Genomic DNA, 22353 nt, shown 5'->3' on the forward strand with positions numbered 1-22353 from the left:
ACAATCTCTGATCTAATCTTATTAAATTTCACAGACTGAGGTGGTACCAGATGACATCCAGAATCCTTTTTTTTTATTTTGGGATTTTGAGAAAAGCTCAAAATCCTTATGGGAAAACCTAACCAATGTGAAATTTAAACTGAAGGGAACTCTGCATATACTCCCATGATATGAAAAACGGTGTCTTGTAAGCATAAGCTTCTGCATGAAAATTGAAACTCTGGTCTCAGCAAAGGATTACGATTCACATTCTTGCTCTCCCTGAGAATATTCTCCTCACCTTTGTTCTGCTCAAGGGCAAAACACTACTTCCTGCAGATCAATGTGGTCAAAACATATAGGAAGTCCACAAAAAATGGTCTGTTACAGTAAAGTAATGTTGGTTCCACCAGGCTCAGTGCCGGGTCCTGCCCGTGGGGCACAGCAATCCCACCCAATGCTACAGACCTGGGGCAGAGCAGCTGGGGAGCTGGAAAGGACCCAGGGGGCTGACGGCTGAACGTGAGCCCCCAGTGTGCCCAGGGGGCCAAGGCAGCCACCGGCATCCTGGCTCGTATCCCAAACAGTGTGGCCAGCAGGGCCGGGGCAGGGATCGTCCCCCTGAACTCAGCACTCGTGAGGCTGCACCTCAAACATCGTGTCCGGTTTTGGGCCCCTCACTCCAAAGGGACACTGAGGGGCTGGAGCGTGTCCAGAGCCGGGCAGGGGGCTGGGGCAGGGGCTGGGGCACAGCTCTGATGGGGAGTGGCTGGGGGGGGCTGGGGGGGTTAGCCAGGGGGGCTGGGGGGGCAGGCGGATCTTATTGCTCTCTACAACTAGAGGCATTAAGAGCGCATCTGGGACAAAGACGCATCATGTGGAGGACACAAGAGCTAGTTCCCACCAAGCCACCTGAAGCAGGAAAGTTACAATACTATTGGGCTCTGCCTCAGTTAAAAAAAAAAAAAAAGGTTCTTAACAGGGCTACAGAGTCTGAAAAAAGTTTTTGGGTCCAGTTTGCACATTCTGCACACACTCAGGTCTCTTTACACCAGTGCTATATAAACGATAACCAGAGAGGTTAAAAGAAGCATCCAAGGTCATGCAGGAAACCTACTGCAGAACAGCCCTGCTAGTCTGACTGGAACAGGGATCTGAGTCCAGACCAGTTCTTAGGAGCAAACAACCAGCCGCTCTACACCGTCCAGTGACTTCATCTCTCCATTACATACTTGTAAGACTTCAACTTTTCTGTTTCCAAGTATCTCTTCTTTCAGACATACACTACCACACTGTCTTGTGTTTCTAACATGGTAGTACCTTTTTTCATGGCTTTCATTTAACAAAAAAAGACAACGCTTGGACCATATTTTGAGACAGAACAGCTCCTTAACTATTTGCTCTGGGTGCATCTATATATGTGTGTACAAGTGCCTGTCTAAAAAGAAAAAAATATGCACACACAGAACTAATGTCTCTATGTACCTTCCTCCCAAGGACATGACAAATTTGCCCATCCCAGTCTATCAAAATTGTAATTTTTGTTTTAATACAAGTGCCTAAAAACATACTGGATCCTTTCCAGGCTCTAAAGTAATATTATAATGTAGTAAAATAAAAACAAAGCCTAAAAACTTAATTTCCTGCAGACCAGATTTCCAAGATTGCTGTTCCAGTTTCCCGATTAAATAATAGGTAGTTTGGAATATTCTGTTACAGTTATTAGTCTTCTCAATTTGCTCCCAAAACTCATCAAAACAAAATTAAGCGTTTACTTACTATTTGGCTTCTTAGTAAAAAAACAGCTTAGGCCAAACAGCATTTTGCTGCACTGTCACCACTTTCTAAACATTCTTCTACTTCCATTAAGACCTCTGGGTTACTGGCTCCTGATAGTTTATTGTAAGTTCTTAGCAGTTTTGTAGTTAATGGAAAAAATTCTACTGTGCCTAAATTCAAAAATTTCTGAGATGCATGAATTGTAATAAAATTTCAATCTTATCAGCAATTTTATCACTAGTAACAGTAATTAAAATACTACCAATATGAACCTGTTGCCATTTGGTATATTACTATTATAAAAGAAAAGATGAGAAAACTTTCAGCAACAAATAGATTTTCATGTTTTATTTCTAAGAACTCTGACATGAAGACCTGAAGTATCACTAGTCAACTGCATCACTGCTGACATTGCACTAGCACAATGGAGGTGCATCCAGAAACCAGCACAGGTTATCCAACTGCAAATGAAAAAAAAAACCACCTTGATCTCTAGACCATGGACATCATAGAAGATAGCATGGATTCAAACTAACAGAGAGAGCAACAAACAATCAAAACGAAAATTAAATGCTAATTCCATTTATTGTTTCAGTGACTGTTTTAGCATTCACCTCATAAATCCTCACATATGTAAGCATTTATTTTTCCTCACAAGTTTTCATAAATAGCCTCCCTCCTACCTCATGACTCCCTCTCACAGGTGAACATTTCAGTCTGCTAGTAAGCTGTCTCTAGCATAAATACATTGCCTTTTTAAAAAAAATTGTAATAACTTATAGTCTTACTGCACATTCTGACCCCCCTGCAGGTTAAACTCTACTAACAGACAGCATGCAAGCAGAGAGAAAGTGCACAATCAAATGAGAATTCTCACAAAGTATGTCATGCTGTATTAAGCCTGCTCTAATACCGTATAACTAAGACTTCTCCCCACTCCCCCGCTCTCCCAGATTTTCCTATGTTTATTGTGACAAATCATTTGTGGTTGTTTACAGTGACAGTCTTTTAGTATAAACATTACCAGACAACAATAATTCCAAGAAGGCAGTTTCTTCATTATTTTGTTTTTGTGCATGACATAACACACTTCCTGCAGTAAGGAAGTTGCCCTATCCAGCATTTCTGTGGAACGATGGCACAAAACCAATGCAGCCCAGTCCTGACCTGCCTGATGCATCACAGCCTCTACTGACAGAAACACAACACACAGAGAATAAGCCAAAATAGCACTTAGTCTACCAGGGGACGATTGACAATGCCTGGTTTTAGGCATCTAATCAAAGTGCCAGGATCTCCTTATACATTCTGCAGAGAGGTATCTATAAGCCCTTTTTGGGAATCCTAACCTAACCACCACAATGAGATGCTGAAAGTTAAATAGCTTGAACATTTCCCAGCTCTGATCTCTAGCACAAGAAACATAATCCGCTCAATTAACAGAGAAAAAATCTGTAACCAAAAACACAGATCAGGTTTTCTTAATGGTATCATTTATAATTTAGGAATAATTGTGACGTTTTCACCCATGTTCTAAATAGGAGAACAAGAATGAATATTTATGCACTCAGTCCCCTTCTTAACTTTCCCCCCATTGCTGGCTTGTCCAGGTGTTAAACAGATCCCTTACATCTGAGTTTCAGAACATTATTTCTGCTGCACCCTTCTTTGTTTCCTTGCAATAAAATCTAAATTACTTTGTTTCCTTTTGCTATTTAACCTCAGAAAACGGGTCTTGCACTACCTACATGATTTTCTTTTACAATCGCTTTCCCATCTCCCTCGAATGAATTTCAACTGGTTGAAATTTCTTGTATTTTTTTTCTTTGAACTGCTGTAATGTAACACAAAACAGATTTGGTTCTCTTGGTAACTTAAAAGGCATTAACTATAAATTAGTAATTCCTGCATTATGAGACATCACATAAAACACTTGGACCTCAACCACAGTACAGAGTACACAGTTCATCAGTTTGCCTGTTTTGTGAATGCAGTACCATGCTACAAGCTGTCTTACTATAGGTTATCATAGCTTGGCTTGTTAGACTACATTCATGAATACTCTGGAAAGGGGCAGAGAAAAAAGGAATAGTTTTGAGATCACATTTATTTTGTATTTTGATCCATATTTCTTTTTTCATGTCTACACTTAATTTACACATAATGTCAGAAAAATAGTGTTTGAGAAGCAGAACCAGTGATCAAGAGCTTGGGTTTATTTATGAACAACCATGTGAAAGGACTGGTGTGTTACTGAATGTTTCTTCATAAACACTCTCAGCATCCTTTGACAGTAGTACATTACTGTATTACAGACTTTATCTTGTTTCTTTAAAAGCATGTGAGGTGCAGAACATGATTCTGCTGAAAGGATTACTAAACTGCATGCACTGTTGTTTGTACTGTGAACTCAAAACAACCAAGGTCATCTCTCTCACTTCCTACGCAGCAAACACTGCCAGTTGTAGGCCTCAGAAAGACACTTAAAATTACTATCAAAAGCTTCAAGCGAAAAAAGAAACTTTGAACAAGAAAGTCAAAACTAAAAGGACTGGCATTAACAAAAAACCCCACTAAAATGCTGAAAAAAAGGTCTAAAAGATAGGAATGAGGGGTGGGGGGGGAAAGACTGGCAGGGATTTACAGAGGTTTGTTTACTCTTCAGCTGCTAGAATCATCACCTGTCTTGGAGCCAAACACTGAAGAGAAGATATACTCAGTGCTAGAGAAAGTCTGTAGCACCCAACAGTGATCATTTCATTATTCCAGCCTGGCAGATAAACAAACCTGGCTTCACTTGTAGCCTGATATATATCAATATATCTTATAAGGGGAAAAAACCAAGGCCTAACAACATACAGTATTCTTATTTACTATGCCATTAGTATCCCCAGCATTCTTGAAAACTTCAAATTTTTCTAGTTTTATTTTTGATTTTTAAAAATATTTATTATTTTGAAACTAGTTCAGAGGGAAGAGTACCTCAAATGTAGTAAGATTCCCTAATTGTGTCACTTAATCATTAGAGAGAGTACCATTTGCTTTCAGAACTACTTTTGTAGTGACACAATTACGTTCAAAGCTGGTATGTATTTTCTAACACTGTTATCCAACCTATGAAGACAGATGCATACTGCAGACTAAGGATTACATTCTACCCTTTCAGAAAGACATGTGAATCTGCAAAATTATTTAAAAGACATAGTTAAAAAGAACTGTAGAAATAAGAACAAATTACAGCTACATACAACTCCTTTACTTTCCTATGTCTCAAGCTGCTTCGGATAGGCAAGTTATATATTATTGACTACATCTAACAAGAAAACAGAGACAGTGGAGCGTAGAGATAATCAGAATTTGGATCAGCCATTCTATGGCTCAGTTCAGCATCTATTTTTGACCAAACTGAGGTAAAGCAAATATTTCACAAGCAATATACTATGTAGAATATTTAAAAGCAGTTTAAAAACATCTTAGAATGAAAAAAAAAATCTGTAAAACCATTTTTTGGTTTTTCTTGGTTTTGGGTTTTGTTGTTTTGTGAGGGTTTTTTAAATTTTACAGTTTTAACTTCTTTTTATTTTTATGTAATTGTGTAACTCCATAGCAGTAAGATATAATTGAAAGTTCTAGTATTATATCTTTCAAATTTTCAGTTACACAAGGAAACTATTTCCTCTTTGCTGTTTAAGAAAATGATCTAGATAATGATCTAAAAGAAGGAATATAATTTATTATATAAGCATTATAAGCTTATATAATTATAAGCATCAGTTAACCTTAATTACACATGCTATTGATATGCTATGGAACTTGAAATTTTACAAAGCATTTAATTTTTTGAATTCTGGTTAGGAAAGTTTTCAAGATTGAGGTTTTACTTCAGGTATGTCACATTGGAATATTTTATCACTTAAGAAAAAAATGTGTTTGAATCAGGCTTTTTCCAGCATAAGTATTTAATTTTGCTTTTCCCTAGCAGTGGGGAGAACATTTTAACATACAGTGATAACTTTTCTTCTCCAGTACTTAAACCAGTACTTTCTCCAGTACCTGTAAGCCAAATTTTAATGTTATTAAATTACATTGTGTCTTTTCACAAGTTCCTTGTCAGGCTGTAGTTCAACAGAACAGTGAAATCTTATTGGGGTTCCAAGTGCTACAGCAAAAAAAAGGTTATATACACATTTATGACATGCAGATCTTATATAAATTCACTCTCAGAACCAGCTTAAAACTGGGAAGAAGGAAAAAAAAACCCCAACAAACAAAAACCCAAACAAAAACCCCCACAGCACTAGGTATGGGCTAGGTAAATACATTAAATGCCATCATAGGGAACACATGACCTGGTAACATCAGTATTACTGGCTCATTTATAATGAGACTAAAAAATGCAGAACTAGAGAGTCCGTACCCACTTAATGGAAGAGTGAGGAGCTCCATCCTTTGGATTGAGGTCTTTCTCCAGACAAGAGGTCGACAAACAGGGGGAAAAGAACAAATATACACATCTAGTGCTTACTTATTTTGTTTGAACTTAACTGAGTTGAATGCTTTGTTATTCACAGTTTCCTATCTTCAAATTCTTCATCAGTTTTAGCTCAGTTCAAAGGCAGTAAAGTTATCCTTTCAGTATCCTTTACATGCAGTGATTGCACCTGCTGTATATCAGCTATCAGAAGCAATGTAAATTAGGTCATGGCCAACGACCATATGACAAAAAAAATTTTAGTGTTGCTTTACAAAAAAAAAATAATTTTGCTTTATAAATGGAGGAAGGCAGAAGGACCTTTTAGACAGTGAGATCAAGAAATCTTACAGAGGCTCACTTATTCTGTGTAAAACATTTAACACGAAACTATGCAAACAGAGAAGAAGCAGCAAAAGGAGTTATTTCTTAGCTCCCAGGAACCTGTTTCTTCCATTAACACCTTATTAAGGCCAGGCAGGTGTTTCCCAATGCAATGCTTGGGATTAGCAAGTCATTATGAAGAGAAACAATGAAGAGTCCTATTTCCAACAATGAAGAAATTATAACGGCATACGTGAAAGGTAGAGAGAGAGAGTGCATTCTATTGTAACTATAGTTTTTCACTTTTATGATGTATTTTACAAATCGTTTTCCCTTGAAAGAAAAAGCCTCCAACAGAGGCTCCATACACAGTATGAGCAAAACTAAATAGATATCTGACGAAATGCTGATTTTTGCTTCTTTGAATGCACCCTACCTACTCCTTGAAAAGGTCTTTAGCTCAGAGCACAGTGTCCTCAGCTACTATTGACAGAAACCAAACAAAAATTAAGAAAAAAGCAAGCCTTGAATATTAACAAACTAGAGGTTTCATTCTCATTCCATTCCACAATGCATTTCAGCATCTGAATGTCATTAGGCTCCATAACCTAGCTCTCAACTTCTATAGAGCATATCCTGTGTGCAATCCTATCCTGGGTAAAGCCTTGGTGGCAATTCTCTGCAGCATGCAATTTCTTAACACAGCAGCTCCCATAGTAAAAAGAACATAACTAATTCACTATTTTAAGGCCCACATTTAGGATAACATCAAATAACTAGAAACAGTTCATTACACTGGTCCTCCTCAAATACAAACAATGCCTGACACCAACCTTCACTCCCCTTTGTACCAGTTAGGCTAATACCAAAGTACTGGTGGACAGAGTGTGCCACTGAAGCACAGACCAATGTTTCATTTGGTGCCATTTCTCAGGCTACTTTTGAAGCCTTCACATCTCAAGACACCAAGCTTTACAAAGTTCTGTGTAGTGAAGAATATACCTCCCTCTGAGCAGCCAAGTAAGATGAACAAGTAACTGCAAAGATTTGCTGTCATTCAGCTGAAGGACAGATATGGGTATCTATGTGCCCTTCCTTCTGCTATATTAATCCAGATATCAGGTTCTTCCTTACATTATTATTGATAAAAAATGGACACTGTAATGCCTAAGAACAAGAAGCTAGCACAGCACAGAGTACTTGCTCAGAAGAACTTGCAAACTAAATAGAAGAGGTCAGAGAAAGAAGTCTGACTCCAACTTTAAGAAAGCATGAGCGCGCGCACGCACACACACACACAAACCAAATCCACCCCACAGCCTTTTTTTCCAGTGTCATCAATCAACATTACACAAGTAAGTTGAGATTCCTACAGAAAACAGATTCTTTACCCTTGCAAGAACAAGCATAGGACTACTTTATATTCCAGCATGTATGAGTTATGAGAAGAACTCTAACTTACAGAAAGTGCACGGTTCTCATCGTTCTGATCTGTTACTCTGATCCCACAGGCATTAAGAGTTTCCTAACTTAAAACAATAACGCCACCTATAGTTCTTTCACCTGGGCACCAGCGCATGTCAGCACAGTCCCAAATGGAAGTTCCTTGCCTGATCATGTTTTTCTGATGGAGATTTAGCATGCTTGGCTATGCTTCCAATAGCTGACTTAAGTTACATCCCTATAAAGTTTGCAAGGATTTCAACATCTGATGCAATTTATCTTTTTTTCAAGACAACCACAATCTCTAATGCCAGTCATTTTGCTACTGAAGTTACTCACTGGGTGCATTTAAAAACTGCTCAGATATTTCAGTTAACTGGAAGATGAAAATTAACGGCAATGCAAGAGAAAATACAATATAAAAATCAGGAGAGAGGAAGCAGTTGCTTCAAGTACCTTTAAAAGGTATCTACAGTTCCCACCCAACTGACGTTTTATGTGGAATGCTAAATAATACATTTGCAAAGTGCGCCACCGCGTGGTAACTAACATCTCTGCAAAACCTATTTGCTTCCCAGCTTCACAAATAACCTTTTTTCTGCTGCCAGAACTACAATGAATCAATGCTCACACGTGCCCAAATACTGGGAAAGATGATTTCTAGCAGAAGTGTCCTAGATGGGGATAAAAAACCACATTGAACATACTTCCCTATGTATGTTTACATTTAGTAAACTATGGTCAAGGCCAAAATTATTAAAAGCATTCTTTCCTCATACTTTGCTTTATTTATTAAAACCTCATCACTATTCCACTCACCTTTCTCTTCTGAACTTAAAAACTACTGAGTAGGCTCATCCCATTGGATCAGAAGAAATAAAAGGATACACTGATTTAAAGCAAACAGAAAACATACCTCAAAACAAGAAAACAGACGCTCCTGGCTAAACCCCAAGTTGAAGAAGCCCCATTCTTAGGCATTCTTTAACTTAACAGTACTGTGAAAATCCACAGTTAGGAGAGGGGTAGCAAATGTATTAAAACAAACAACACATAATAATACTGAAACATATTCAAAGCATATATATTAGCAATAACCAGCTGTGGCACTAAATAAAAATTTTGAAAAAACAGAAGTAGAACTCAATAGAAGGACTGTCAATGAAAAAGGTTGTTCGCTTTCCAAAATTCATCAGAATAATAGTGCTCAAATATGCAGAAAAACAGACAAACACAGAAATAATAAAACTGATTATCAAGATCATTGTTATACTTCTTTCTTCTGCATAGCTGGAATATCACCCAGTTCTTCCTATTTTACCTTGCTTTATTTTAGAATTATGTAATTTCTTTAAAAAGGTTTCATTTAATCAGAATTCAATCTAGTCTGCACCAGGAAATACACAATCTTCAGTGAGCGAGCTTTTTTTGTAGTACTTGCATTATTAAATATGCCGGTTATCACAATGTCACAGGCAAATAAGAAAGTGAAAAGACCAAACAAACAAATTAGGATTTTTCATCATAAGACCATATATATTAAGTTTTGGTAAAGGACTGCATCTGAAAAATAAGCTTTTATATATCACCTTTTGTGCTGCACATGTTACAAAGTTTTTACTTCCAACTCTGGGGGCCCACTGAACAAAGGAATAGCAAACAGTGAAAAAAGATACTCTCCGGGATGCTGTTCAGAAGTAAGTACTCAGAAATATACTGTTGTTCTGTCCTGCATAATACTGTAATGGTCACAACCACCATGCTGTAAGAAGGACTTTAGAACATACTATTGTTCTTAAAATCTTCTCTTACACTATTCTCTTTGCTGATAAGATTAAACAATACTTCAGTTTCAAAAGCCCATTCTAACATTGGTTAACAACTCGAAAAGGAGATAAAGTACTGAACATTCTGGTTTTGACGTTAAGACAAAACTTCTCTTTCATGTATTTTTAGTGTTAACTGGTGTGACTGCATTTTATATACTGAGAACTTCTAACTAATATTACTTGTGGTTGTCCTACGTAACTTTTTAAATGGTTAAAAAGTGAGAAGTAAGAAATACCTTTTTTCATGCATTTTTAATTTTTACTTACCTGTCTCTATCATATTCTTTAATCTAAGTTATTTTTATTCTAGCAACATTTTCCACCTTTTTTTTTTTCTAAGAACTAGAAACAACAGTCCTGGGAACAAAACAGATAATGTTTTTTTAACACCAGGATATTATTGTTATGGTAATGCAGTAAAATGTCCAACAGAGGGTGACAGAGACCATAAATTCCTTAGACATTGAAATACTCTGACTTTAAAAAAAATTAAAATAATGTGCAGTTAAGGAAGACCTACCTACTAGAAAGACTTGAATAAGCTTCATTACTCAAGAAACATTTTCAGTGAACTGTAAATAACAACTTTTCAGGAAAATATTCTCTTAAGCATCTGACAGTACAAACCCTTAATTATTTAACTCTCTACTTATTACATCATTCAACTACATTCATGTTCACTCAAGAACGTACACAATACAGAACAGTACACGAGTGTAATATCACTGTTAAATAGAACTATTCATTTTTTATAGTTTTGCTGTTTATGCAAGTAGGATACAAGTCTTGGATTCCAAACCACTACAGCCTAGGAATCCCTAGCTTTAAGAGAAGGCTGTGGCAAGGTCTTACTGCTGTCTACATCTGTTGGGAGGGTAACAGAGAAGATAGAGTCAGTTTCTCAGAGATGTGCAGCACTAGGTTGAGAGACCAAGGGCATAAGCTGCAATACAGGGAATTTCAATCAAATGTGAGGAAAAAGATTCCACCATTATGTTGCTTAAACAATGGAACAGGTTCAAAACTCTACCTAGAAAAGGCCGTGATAGCTATCTGATACAGCTAGGGTGTTGAACTACATGATCTTCCCAGGTACCTTACAACCTGATTTATTCTACAACTCTGAATCCCAAGTTACATATCCACAGTAAGGATTCACAACCTGTTGTTTGTTTTATGCAGCTTTGGGAAGTTCTACACAGACAACCAGTGACTTTTCCGAGTTCAGAACGCTTTACTACTAGGCTGCTGAGCACTCCCTTTGCTTTCTATCCCAGACCTCCAATCCAAATGTATCAGTATACACTTCTGTAATTGCACAGTACTGGGAAAATACAACAGCTGGTATACTAAATCTGTTTTTCAGTTTTCTGAGTCATGGATCAGAACTGTAATAAAAACAAATTTCTGGCCCTTTCTGAATTGGTCTAAGATCAAGGAAAGCTTTAAAGAATAACCAACTTCACACAGATCTATCATCTACAAAGGAAATTCAAAGCTGTGGCTCTGCTTGTGCTAAGAAATACAGAACAGAAACATACATGGCATTGTCCAGATGTGCACAAGTAAGAGGAATCTGAACATGCTGAGGAAAAGGTTGTATTCATAAGTGATTTCCTCTGGCAAACCAACTATTTAAACTGAACTTGACCTTTCACTATTTGAGTTCATGAGCCACATCTGACCCACTTCTGCTTGTTTTACCAACTGATACATGGGAAACATCAGCCAAGTATCAAATGCCCCCTATTAGGAATTTATTTCTTTCACTAACCTCACTTGAAATATTAAAAACTACTTTTTTTTCTAAACGCCATAACATACATTCTGTTTAAAGTTGCTACCATCTTGCTTAAAGCAGCGTATTTATTCATTACAAAGGGAATCTACAAAGCAGACTCCAAAAAGTCAACGCAGCAGCTCCTTCTGAACCCTTGAAAAACGACCATTCACTTAAGTATTTTCCAAGAGAAGATCACTGCTGAGTAAATGGACAGCCAGTAAGACCTGGTTCTTAAAAATGGCAAACATGGACCAATCAGAAAAGTTACACTAACACACCAGCTAAAAAGCAATCAAAATAAACACATAATGGAATAAACCATTATGTTGCAGACTGGAAAAAATATACCCACTCTGAAGTTTAATCAAAGAAAGATGTTCTATTTCTCTCTTATTTAAGCTTCCAGTCTTTTTCTTCTGATTCTTTCAGAGAACCTCTTCTGTAGAAAGCTAAGCATGTGGAAAAAGCTCACTGGAAATCCTCTTTAGTGTGGTCAGAATACCTTCTGAATCCAGACTTTCAGCATCCCATAGTTTGCTCTCAGTAGACAGAAACATTAGTTAAGAAATAAAACCTGTAATAATAAACGTTAATGTTTTTCACATCTACTCCCCCCTCACCAAAAAAAAAAAAAAAAGAAAAGAAAAAAAAAAGAAGAAAGACATTCAAGACACCAATTCACAGGTAGAGTGATACCAACCTCATACAGAAATTACATATGGCATAGAAATTACATGACATAGACAGTCTAGAGGCAGCCTTGCTAGAGACAGTAGCCTTACCTTGCACTGCCCTGCCACACAGATTGAAGTTCCATTTTGGTCACAGGGTGTCCCATCTATCACCTTTTCAGCTTGTCTCACATAGAAGCGGTAGCCTATAGCACGGCAATTCAGCTCACACTTCTGACTTCCCTTCACTGTGAAAAGAGACAGAAGTCCTCATTGTAAAGAACACAGCAGCAGTATTTAAAAGGAAAAGCCCATTAAAATAGCACCAGAGGTTTGAGAGTTCACATCAAATAATCACACTAACATTTAGCACTAAGAAACACATAAAACAAGCTAGTTGCAAATTTAAAAAAAATCTGTTTTTTCCTCTTCATTTTTACAAGTTGCACTTCAGTGACTGTTCCTTAGTTCAAGAGAAAATTAAGAAAAAACAACGCTTTGATTTTTTAAAAATAGATAAAATGCATCATTATTCAAAACCTTGTGATCTCTGTCGGAACACAAGAACCAGAAGGAAATCAGCCCACTGAACTCTAGGTGAAAGGAACACAGAAGACAAGAGTTATCTTCTCTTGTGAAAATCTGTTAAAACAGATACAGCCTAACACCCTACATATCCTATGCTATCAAGTTTGTTAACACATTTGTGTAGTCTCTCTACTTCAAATCATCTGTCACGTTGAAGTTGCACACAGTTCATTACCCCTATTTGCCAACTGAAATAACAATACCGTCATTTTCTTTCCAACCAAGAGCAGCACTGTTACATGCTGGCAGTGAGGTACCAACAGAATTCCTTTTTCTTTTGACAATACTTTCCTTGCTGCCATAATCAAAAACTAAAACTCCCCTGACTTCACCAAGCTTCCCCTCATACCCTGTAACATAACTGAATCCCACTATTTAATCTGCCAAAGGAGATGCTATATACCTTTTTTAGCTGCTAAAACATGGTATTCCCATTCTACTTAAGTGTACTTTTGAATCTTCAGTTAAGACATAACAAATAGTGAAACTAAAGACATGCAATTATTTCAAATATATACTTAACATTGGTTTTCTGAAAAAGTAACAAGCTTTCAACTCAAGTTACCCCCTGTGCAGACAACGGATTAGTGCAGACCAATTCTGAAATTTCCATCTCAGATTTCCCCTCACACAGCTATTTAACTGCGACTCATATACATCATCTATTGCATCTGACAATAGCTTCATGAAATCCTCAAAAATCTACTAATTTTACGTGAGGTCAAAGATCTGTTTACCTAGTTCCCTTTTTGCAGACACTATGCATGCCATGCTTAACTAGGTAATTTTTCCACTGGCTACTTTTTAAAGATAGATTCACTAGCTTATCATTCCAAGAACTTCACTTAGTTATTTTTTTAAAAAAAACACACTGAGGTATTTCCTGCAGTTCAATCTCCAAGTAAAACAGTTAGTTTTAATGATAAACGGACCATTCTTCTTAGCAGCTTAGTCACTTCACACATAACTATTTTCAGAATTCTCAAATAAATAAAATCCAGCTTCAGTGATTCATTACAATGGAAACCAACTTGTCTTTTTCTGTGTCTGAAAGTCTCCTGTTTTTACAACCTGCAACACTAGGTATTGATCAGCACCTCTTCCCATTACCTAAAATCAAGTTGAGCCGTTTGGGTTTCTGAAATATCCTATCTCCTATGTTGATCCCATTTAGTTCAAAGTATCTTGAAGCCTCACATTCCTTCTTCTTCCTAATAACTCTCACTTGGTTTTGATCCTTTAAAATACTTATTGTTGGGCTTCTCAGCTTTCTAGATCCCAAGAAAAGTTTTGCCTACTCAGAAAAATGAAGAATTTAACTGCAGAAGCGTGGCATTTTTTCCTGGACCTATCTCTTCATTTATGATTTAATAGGTAAGACTACTGCATTGCAACAACCACAAGCAGACTGAGCTTACTTGCTCTGTAAAATATGACTCCTATTTCATAACTTTTGTCTTTGCTTCTTTCTTATTAGGAACTGTTCCTGCTTATAGAAAAAGAAATATTTTACCAATAAGTAAATAAATAAATAAATCAATAGATAAATCCTTAACAATAAAAGTTGTATGAGCATCGCACCCTATGACCCTTTGGCCTTCAATCTGCAGATTCTTGTGATAAGCAAACCTAAGGCATTGCCTTGCTTAGTCATATACCAATTTACACTACCTAAAGACAATGTTCCCAGATGTCGAAGAACTGAAAAAAACTTTCACCTAAGGAGAGCAAACTCTGCTAACAGAATTTCCCCTACTGAATGAGGAGCATTTCCCATCGGGATTTTATGTAAGCACTGTGTATTTACTATGCAAAAATTACAGCAGAATAAACACATTTCAGAATTCCCCTGTAAAACAAGATACCACACCAGTAAAAAGTACTCCATTGCCTATTAACCTCACATGCATCTTGACACCCTCCCTTACCCAGTATTTTGCCACAACTCTTGGGTTTTTATAGTTTAAGCTTCAGGTCAAGCTACACTATTGCCTTGGCAAATGGACCTAAAATGTCAATTAAACAATGAGCTGTGAAGCGATTGATTCCACTCAAGCAACATATTTAGTACTACGCCATCTGATCCCAGACTTTACAAAAGAATCTATCTGACCTCAGGGAACAGAGTTAAGTCTTCTAGATGAAGACCTTCCCAACTTGCTGGCAGCAAGACACATTTCCACTCATGCACTCTTTGTAAGTGTGACAAATTTTCTAAGATAGTCCACTATACAGGTACTGTTTTATATGTGCTACTAATGTATTTGCTTTTCATCCTCATGCCCACCTTAGCACAACCAAGTCTTTGTGAAAATTCTCACTTTACCCTATCTTAATAGCGAACTTGGGTGAAATTTAATGCTACCACACAGGTTCTGCCAGATGTATTCATTATTGATTTAACTGAAGGAGGTGCCTTTAGTAAATAATCCTGGTAACATGTAATGTTTGGTTTTCATTTTGCAGACTGAAAAAGCATCTAAATAAAAAAATAAATATTAATAAAAAAAACCCAGTACGTTTCTTATAACATCCTTGCCAAACTAGCCGTAAGTACCTCTGGGATACCCTGGGCTTGTCTAAACTGCAAGACTTCGTTTCTCAAATCCTCTGTTGAAATTTACCTTCCACCTTTTCTTACGAGGAGCAAGACCCAGGCAGGCAAGAATGGGACCACAGCACAGTTCTGCCACCTCCCACTTCAACTGCAAGTGTACTGAGACCTCACGTTTAATTACAAAATGCACCTGTTCTGCATCACAGAGCAGATATGCGTTGAAAACTTCCTACCATAAATTACTCCTTTCACATTTTACCAAGACACAAAACCCCTCCAGATGGGCACTGATTTAGAAATTATTACCCTTCCTGACAGACAAAAACCTGAAGTCTCTCAATACCAGCAGCAGTGACACGATTAAGTACAAAAAACATCCTGCTTTCTGGTTTATTTGTCCTATTCATTGATGCACTAAAATTCACAGACAGAATGTATTTTGCATTGGACATGTACTGACAGATATATGTAATGGTGCAAAAAGATGAAACGTGATTTTTCTGAAGTGCTATTTATCAAGTTCACACAGTAAGCCATAGTCAAAACAAATGCAAGAGCACAGGAGTAGGGGCAACCCATACAATAACTTTTAGTTGCTTTTATTCTCCTAAGAGTGATTTAATTGAGGAAACTTACACCACAATTAAATTCATCAAGACATTTCACTTCCCCTAAACAACCTGTTTAAATGCAGATTTAAGTGCAGTACACAGGTTTAAGAGGAAAAATTCAACTGTGCAACCCACCCACACGTTTTTGAAAGGGAAAAAAAGAGGGATTTAGATGTCACCACCCTATAGCCAGCGGCTGGAGTTCAAACTAGGCCTTCAGCAGCATTTCAGGCTAAGGCCTCTGCACTGACCTGCCTGAGAGGCAGGGCAGAGCCATTGCTGGGAAGCACAAGCATGCATGGGAAAAAACGTCCTCCCCCAGGGTTCACAGGCTCAGAAGAACAATCCTAAACTCCTTTTAATCCCACTATTAGGAAAATGCACATTTGTACGAGGTCACACAAGCTGCCACCCTGTGAGGGGGCCCGGCCTGACGGGCCCAGTGCAGCAGGCGGCCCGCAGCATCGCCCCCTCAGGGGAAGGCGGGAACCGCAGAATAGGCGCCTAAGCACCGGCGAAATACAGCAGTTCCTGAGGGAGAAAACTCCTCCGCCAGGCGTTAAAACAAAGGGGACAACAAACAAATAGGACTTGCAGCTGAACTCCCTTGTTTTTCTCTCAGGCTCGCCATGGCTCTGGCTGCTTTCGGGGAGCAACCCTCCCCCTGCCCCCCACCAGCTCCCTGCTGCCACCAGCTTTCCAGAAGGTTCAGTGTGGACTGTGGGCCTGGCCAGCTGCCGGGACACCGCCAAGTGGCACCCTGGTCTTACTCTCAGCCCACACGCATCCTGGCCCCCACTTGATTTCGTTAAATGAAAGCATAAAAAATTAATGCCCTCAGAAAACCCCCAGCCCAAACCTAAAACCTGTTCACATTTAAAAAGGCAGAAAATTGCCATTTTGGAAACTTTCCTGCTCACAGAAGCTTTTGGATAGATCTGGTTGCATTTCGTTGAGAAAGAGTATTTCCAAATGTTAAAACTTTACTGAAAGGAGTTGTCCAGCCACACCAAGCTCATGGCTCCTCACGCCACGCTCAGAGGCACGCAGCGGGCCCTCACAAAGAGCATGGCTTGCAGCAAAGATCCCCCAAATCAAACTCACCTTCCCTCGGTGCTGCCAAGGCTGACAGAGCCCTTAGGAGGAGGGAGAGGCCAAGGCAGCTGGGGGTGCTGTGTCCGCTGCACGTGCTCCATCCTCCACCATCCTAACACCTCCTGCCCCTGCGGAGCCCCCATCTCCCGCCCTCCCCTCAGGCCCTCCTCCTCCTCCTGCGCTTGCCTCCCCTCTGCACAAGGCCCAGGAGGAATTCTCCTGCCCAAAGCCAGTGGCTCCACAGCAGAGCACATGCAGGAGGTGCTTTTGGACTCCACGGCGGCTGTTCCTTCCTTCAGCCTCCTCTTCCAACGCATGCTGCCATCTCCGCCGACCCCCAGCACAGGGCGAGGCAGCGGGTCAGCGGGCCCAGCCCACGGCAGGGCTGCTCGGCCGTGAGCTCGGAGAGACACAGTGCACGCTCCACAGGCAGCTTGCCAGCGCACGCAACTTCAGTCTAATGATATTCACAGGAAAAAATGTTACAAGAAAGACCATTCCAACTGCAATATGTTTGCTAAATAATGTATTCAGCTGATCAAAGGGAAATTGAAAATAGCCACAGAACTAAGAAAATAACAGGAAATAACGTGAAAATCAAATAAAAATGCAACCGATCAATAAATTAATTACATTGCACACAACCATACACTGACCGCCCTTACAGAATGTAGCAAGTTCCTCCTTTCTGTTTCAGCTCCTGAGATTGCAGGCTGCTTGGAGCATGTACTGTGTCTTACTGCAAGCACATTAAATCTGCCACAGATGATGCTAGCAGTAGGTGCAACCAGAATAAATGGTACAACAAAGAAATTTCACATTCCCCATGACATGAGGTAGGGACAGGAATGGACAGACTCTCCTTGATGGTTCCTCAGGCCAAATCTTCATTTAGTGTGAGATCCAGACTCCCCAGTTATCTGTGTAGCAGTTCTAGCTCTCTACAGAACACTGCAGAATGCTTCTACCATTTGTCAGTTTTTGTAAGTTTGCCTAAACATCTAAAAATAGTTAATAACAAGCTCTGCAATTTGAGAAACATGCCTCGAGGGTGCCCATAGAGAAGTGGCATGCACACTCTTGGCAAGCAAATATCACATTCATGCTAATACTACATTACGAGATTAAGCGAATTTAAATTAGGCTTCATTCTGTGTGCACACTGCCTTGTAAAGTCAACTTCAGTGCTTCTCCGTAACGAGCCAAGATACACTCATCCGTGATCTGTCAGAACCAATTGTTCCAGGAACAAGTTGTCTCCGCATAGCTCGGTTATTTTCAGGACCTAGCTTGTTGTGGGCTGTAATTCAGTATTTACTCACGATAAAAGCTCTGAATCTGCTTTACAGGAAGTGTAATGGGGCATAGCAGACACTCAAAAAACTTTTAAGAGATGTGCTCATGTCTATCCATGTAACATCTACTTTAGTTAAAGGTTATTAATGCTGTGGGATTTCAGCGATAGACTTGCAGATTACTGACATTCTTGGTTCTCCCACAGAAGCCCACAGGGCAGAGAAGGAGGAATGGTACAGTAAGCAGTCTGGCCAAGTCTCACCCTTCCGTATCCACTGTACTTGTGAGTAAAGCTATAGTAAGTCTACAGGCTGATGTCATCTAAACAAAGCAGTGGTCTCTTCCATTCAGGAGATGTAATTTAATAAGTAATATATTCACTAAGGCAAAAATTACAGTTTTGTGAAACCAAAGTGTCTGTTCAAAGGTTTTATTTTCATATAGTAAGTGCTTCAAGGCACATGTACATACAGGAAAACAAAGGCAGGTCCAATACACTACTAAGAGCTATCTAGTCCTGCTGCATTGCAGACTTGAGAGTGATACACCATGCCAGACGCAGACCTTAAATGTGACAGTTCCATACTGAAAAGCATCCACCAGTGACCACCTGTGGAGCTCAGCATGGATGACAAGTGTTGCTGTAGTACTAATTGCAGGCAACACTGTTTATCCAGCTTCCTATTCAAAGAAGGAAAACACATAGGAAACAAAAAATGTCACATTCCCTAGAAAGCTTTCTTGAAAGCTTTGAACTACTTTAAGGTTTCACTGTTTTGGATAATAGACTATGTGGGCTTAGTAATCATTACTGGAACATTAGTTCATAGAGTCCTAGAATTATTTAGGTTGGAAAAGAACTTTGAGATCATCAGGTCCAACTGATAACCCAGCACTGCCCAGCCCACCACTAAACCACATCCCTGAGCACCACAGATACATGTTCTTTAAACACCTCCAGGGATGGTGATCCCACCACCTCCCTGGGCAGCCTGTGCCAATGTCTCACCACCCCTTCAGGGAAGAAATTTTTCCTAATATCCAACCTAAACTCCCCTGGTGCAACTTGAGGATGTTTCCTCTTGTCCTGTCACCTGTTACCTGGGAGAAGAGACCGACCCCCACCTGCTTACAACCCCCCTTCAGGCAGCTGTAGGGAGCAATAATGTCCCCCCCTTCAGTCTCCTCCCCAGGCTAAACCCCCACAGCCGTCCCCCCTTCAGAGCTGTGCCCCAGCCCCTGCCCCAGCCCCCTGCCCGGCTCTGGACACGCTCCAGCCCCTCAGTGTCCCTTTGGAGCGAGGGGCCCAAAACCGGACATGATGTTTGAGGTGCAGCCTCACGAGTGCCGAGTTCAGGGGGACGATCCCTGCCCCGGCCCTGCTGGCCACACTACTTCAGGTACAAGCCAGGATGCTGGAGGCCGCCTTGGCTCCCTGGGCACACTGGGGGCTCACGTTCAGCCGTCAGCCCCCCAGGGCCTTTCCAGTTTCACAGCCCCCTGCCCCAGCCCGCAGCTGCCTGGGGTCGCTGTGCCCCACGGGCAGGGCCCGGCACTGGTGGAACCTCACACAACTGGCCTCGGCCCATGGGCCCAGCCTGCCCAGACCGCAGTCGGGCTGACAAGCCTCTAGTTCCCCAGATCCTCCTTCCTGCCCTTCTTGTAGACGGGTGTCACACTGGCTGACCTCCTGTTTGCTGGGACCTTCACGGTCAGCTGGGACTCCTGATAAACGATGGAGAGTGGTTTGGCGAATTCCTCCGCCAGCTCCCTCAGTAACCTCGGGTGGATCCCATCCGGCCCCACAGACTTGTGCAAAGTTCAAACTTTGCAATTCAGCAACGGAGACGATCAGGTCCATAACAAGAGAACTGATCCAGTATCAGGTTGGTTTTCCACTGTTACAAGTTTTTGAACTGGCCAGAATGAACAGTGCTTTTTGCAGCAGTTACCTGTTGCCAGATTTCTAAATAACAATATGCAAACATTTTCCAGGAAATAATTACCATGTAACTACATTTGGTCTTTCCAACAGAAATACTAATGTGGCATGATCTGTTTTATTTGAGTCTCTTTTGAGACTTTGTCCTTATTAGGCTTGGGAACATCTCTTGACAATAACCAGAAAGGGTTGTGTTTATTTTTTACTTTGTCCCTTTCAGTTTTGTTAACTTCTTATAAACTTCTCTGGCTCAGATTATTTTTTTTCTTCCAAAAATCATTTTCCATTCTTCATTCCAGTGATGGGGGAACATTTCCACTACTTTTTTACTTCCACTTTTCATTTTCTCATGTAATAAAGATGTTTATTACTACACCTTGTCTCCTCAACTTAGTAGATATTTAATGTATATATTAACAATTTAATAATCAATTTAATAGATAATTTAACATCTTCGGCACTGGGGTTTGGATATTAAGAAAATTAAAATAATTTCAAGCTTTTATAATGAAATTGCTAGTACATTTTAACAAATACAAAGCCACAATGGAAGATATCATTCAAACTCCTCATCTTCACCTGAATATACCACAAATTGTTCTACTCCCAGATCCAGTAAGTCCTACATTAAATAGTCATGGGGAACTACTGATGAGTAGATTCAATGAACAGAAATACTTCTGAAAGGCCCCAAAGTTCCATAACATTGTCCTCCTATTTAGTGTTTATGGCATAAGAAACTTGCAGACATTCTCATTTACTCCAATTTTCCCATTTTTTCCATCCCTCCCAAACCCCTCTGTTTCATTATTTATTAATGATACTTTATAGATTTACTGTCATCCATTAAAAATAGCTGGGAAGTTAATTATTACTCCCCAATGAAATGAGAGGAAACCAACTAGAAACAAGTCATTCATAAAACCACACACATTCAAGTCTCTCTTGACCAGCTGGACAACTGGAAAACTGAAAAAGGTATAAACTTGATGTGCTTTTATGAAATTTCTTTCTGTTCTGACTGACTGAAAATTTGTCTCAGCACAGTATTAATGTTCTACCCGGGTCCCGCTGTAGAAGAAGAATGTAGGTATTTGGGAAGTTGTAATGTTTAATAAAAGTTTCTGCAATGTCCTTAGTGAGCTGTCATGTCTGCCATTTTCAATTACTTGTACAAGAGTGAGAAATCCAAAGAGCTGCCTTAACAACTTTCAAAAGTTTTGTGGTTTCTTTTTTACAGTATGTAGAAATAGTGATAACTCGTACAACAAGGCATTTTGCACAGTAACAGTAGCAGAACTGCTCTATGACGGAAACATTAGGCATTTACACTGTGAATGGCAGAGGATCGTTATCAGAATACATACTTTTCTGCTCAAGTTACACCTTTTACAGGCACTAGAAATATAATTATTGAGCCATAATTAAATAAAGCACCTATGAACAACTGCACCTGCTTCAAGTCACTGCACATTGCAAGGTGGCCAGTCTTTCCCAGTTAAGGGTATTTCTGTATCCTCCGATCCCTGTGGAAGCCTAGTCAAAGGCTACAACACAACTCTCAATTCCTTGCCTTTGCTCTTTCTTTGTTACTAATAATTTTCTTAAATAGGTGCTCAAAACTGAGTTTTTCATCTGAAGTTCAAATCAATTGTACATATTTATCTACAAAACCTTTAAGCTGTGTTTACTTGTAACAATTCAAATCTAACCTGTAGATGTCAACGTGCTGTTGGCCTCAGTTCAGCCAAGCACTCCGTCAGGTGGTTTACACGAGTACCTGAAGTGTAAGTACTGCTGGCTTCACTAGAACTGCCACAAGTTCTGTGTTTAACAGTGGCTCAAGGCCAGTACCCCTTTACATGACATGACCGGGTAATGTAGTTTCTTCTACAGACCTTAGTTTTCACTCTGTTGCATTTGGAACTCTTTTCTGAACTTAAAGGCAGAAAAAAAACCCAACTCCTAAAATTGCCTGTTTTCGT

At 39.5% G+C, this 22353-nt stretch overlaps 1 protein-coding gene across 1 annotated transcript in view; it reads right to left on the reverse strand.

Moving 5' to 3' along the window:
* THSD4 (thrombospondin type 1 domain containing 4) overlaps window positions 1–22353 on the reverse strand; it is a 319595-nt gene that overhangs the window by 175288 nt on the left and 121954 nt on the right. Inside the window, exon 7 of the mRNA XM_040601898.1 lies at window positions 12391–12527. Within this exon, the coding sequence (XP_040457832.1) occupies window positions 12391–12527 (137 nt within the window). The remainder of the gene's footprint in view (window positions 1–12390; window positions 12528–22353) is intronic.

Source organism: Falco naumanni, chromosome 7 (assembly GCF_017639655.2).
Source record: "Falco naumanni isolate bFalNau1 chromosome 7, bFalNau1.pat, whole genome shotgun sequence".
Classification (NCBI taxonomy): Eukaryota; Metazoa; Chordata; class Aves; order Falconiformes; family Falconidae; genus Falco; species Falco naumanni.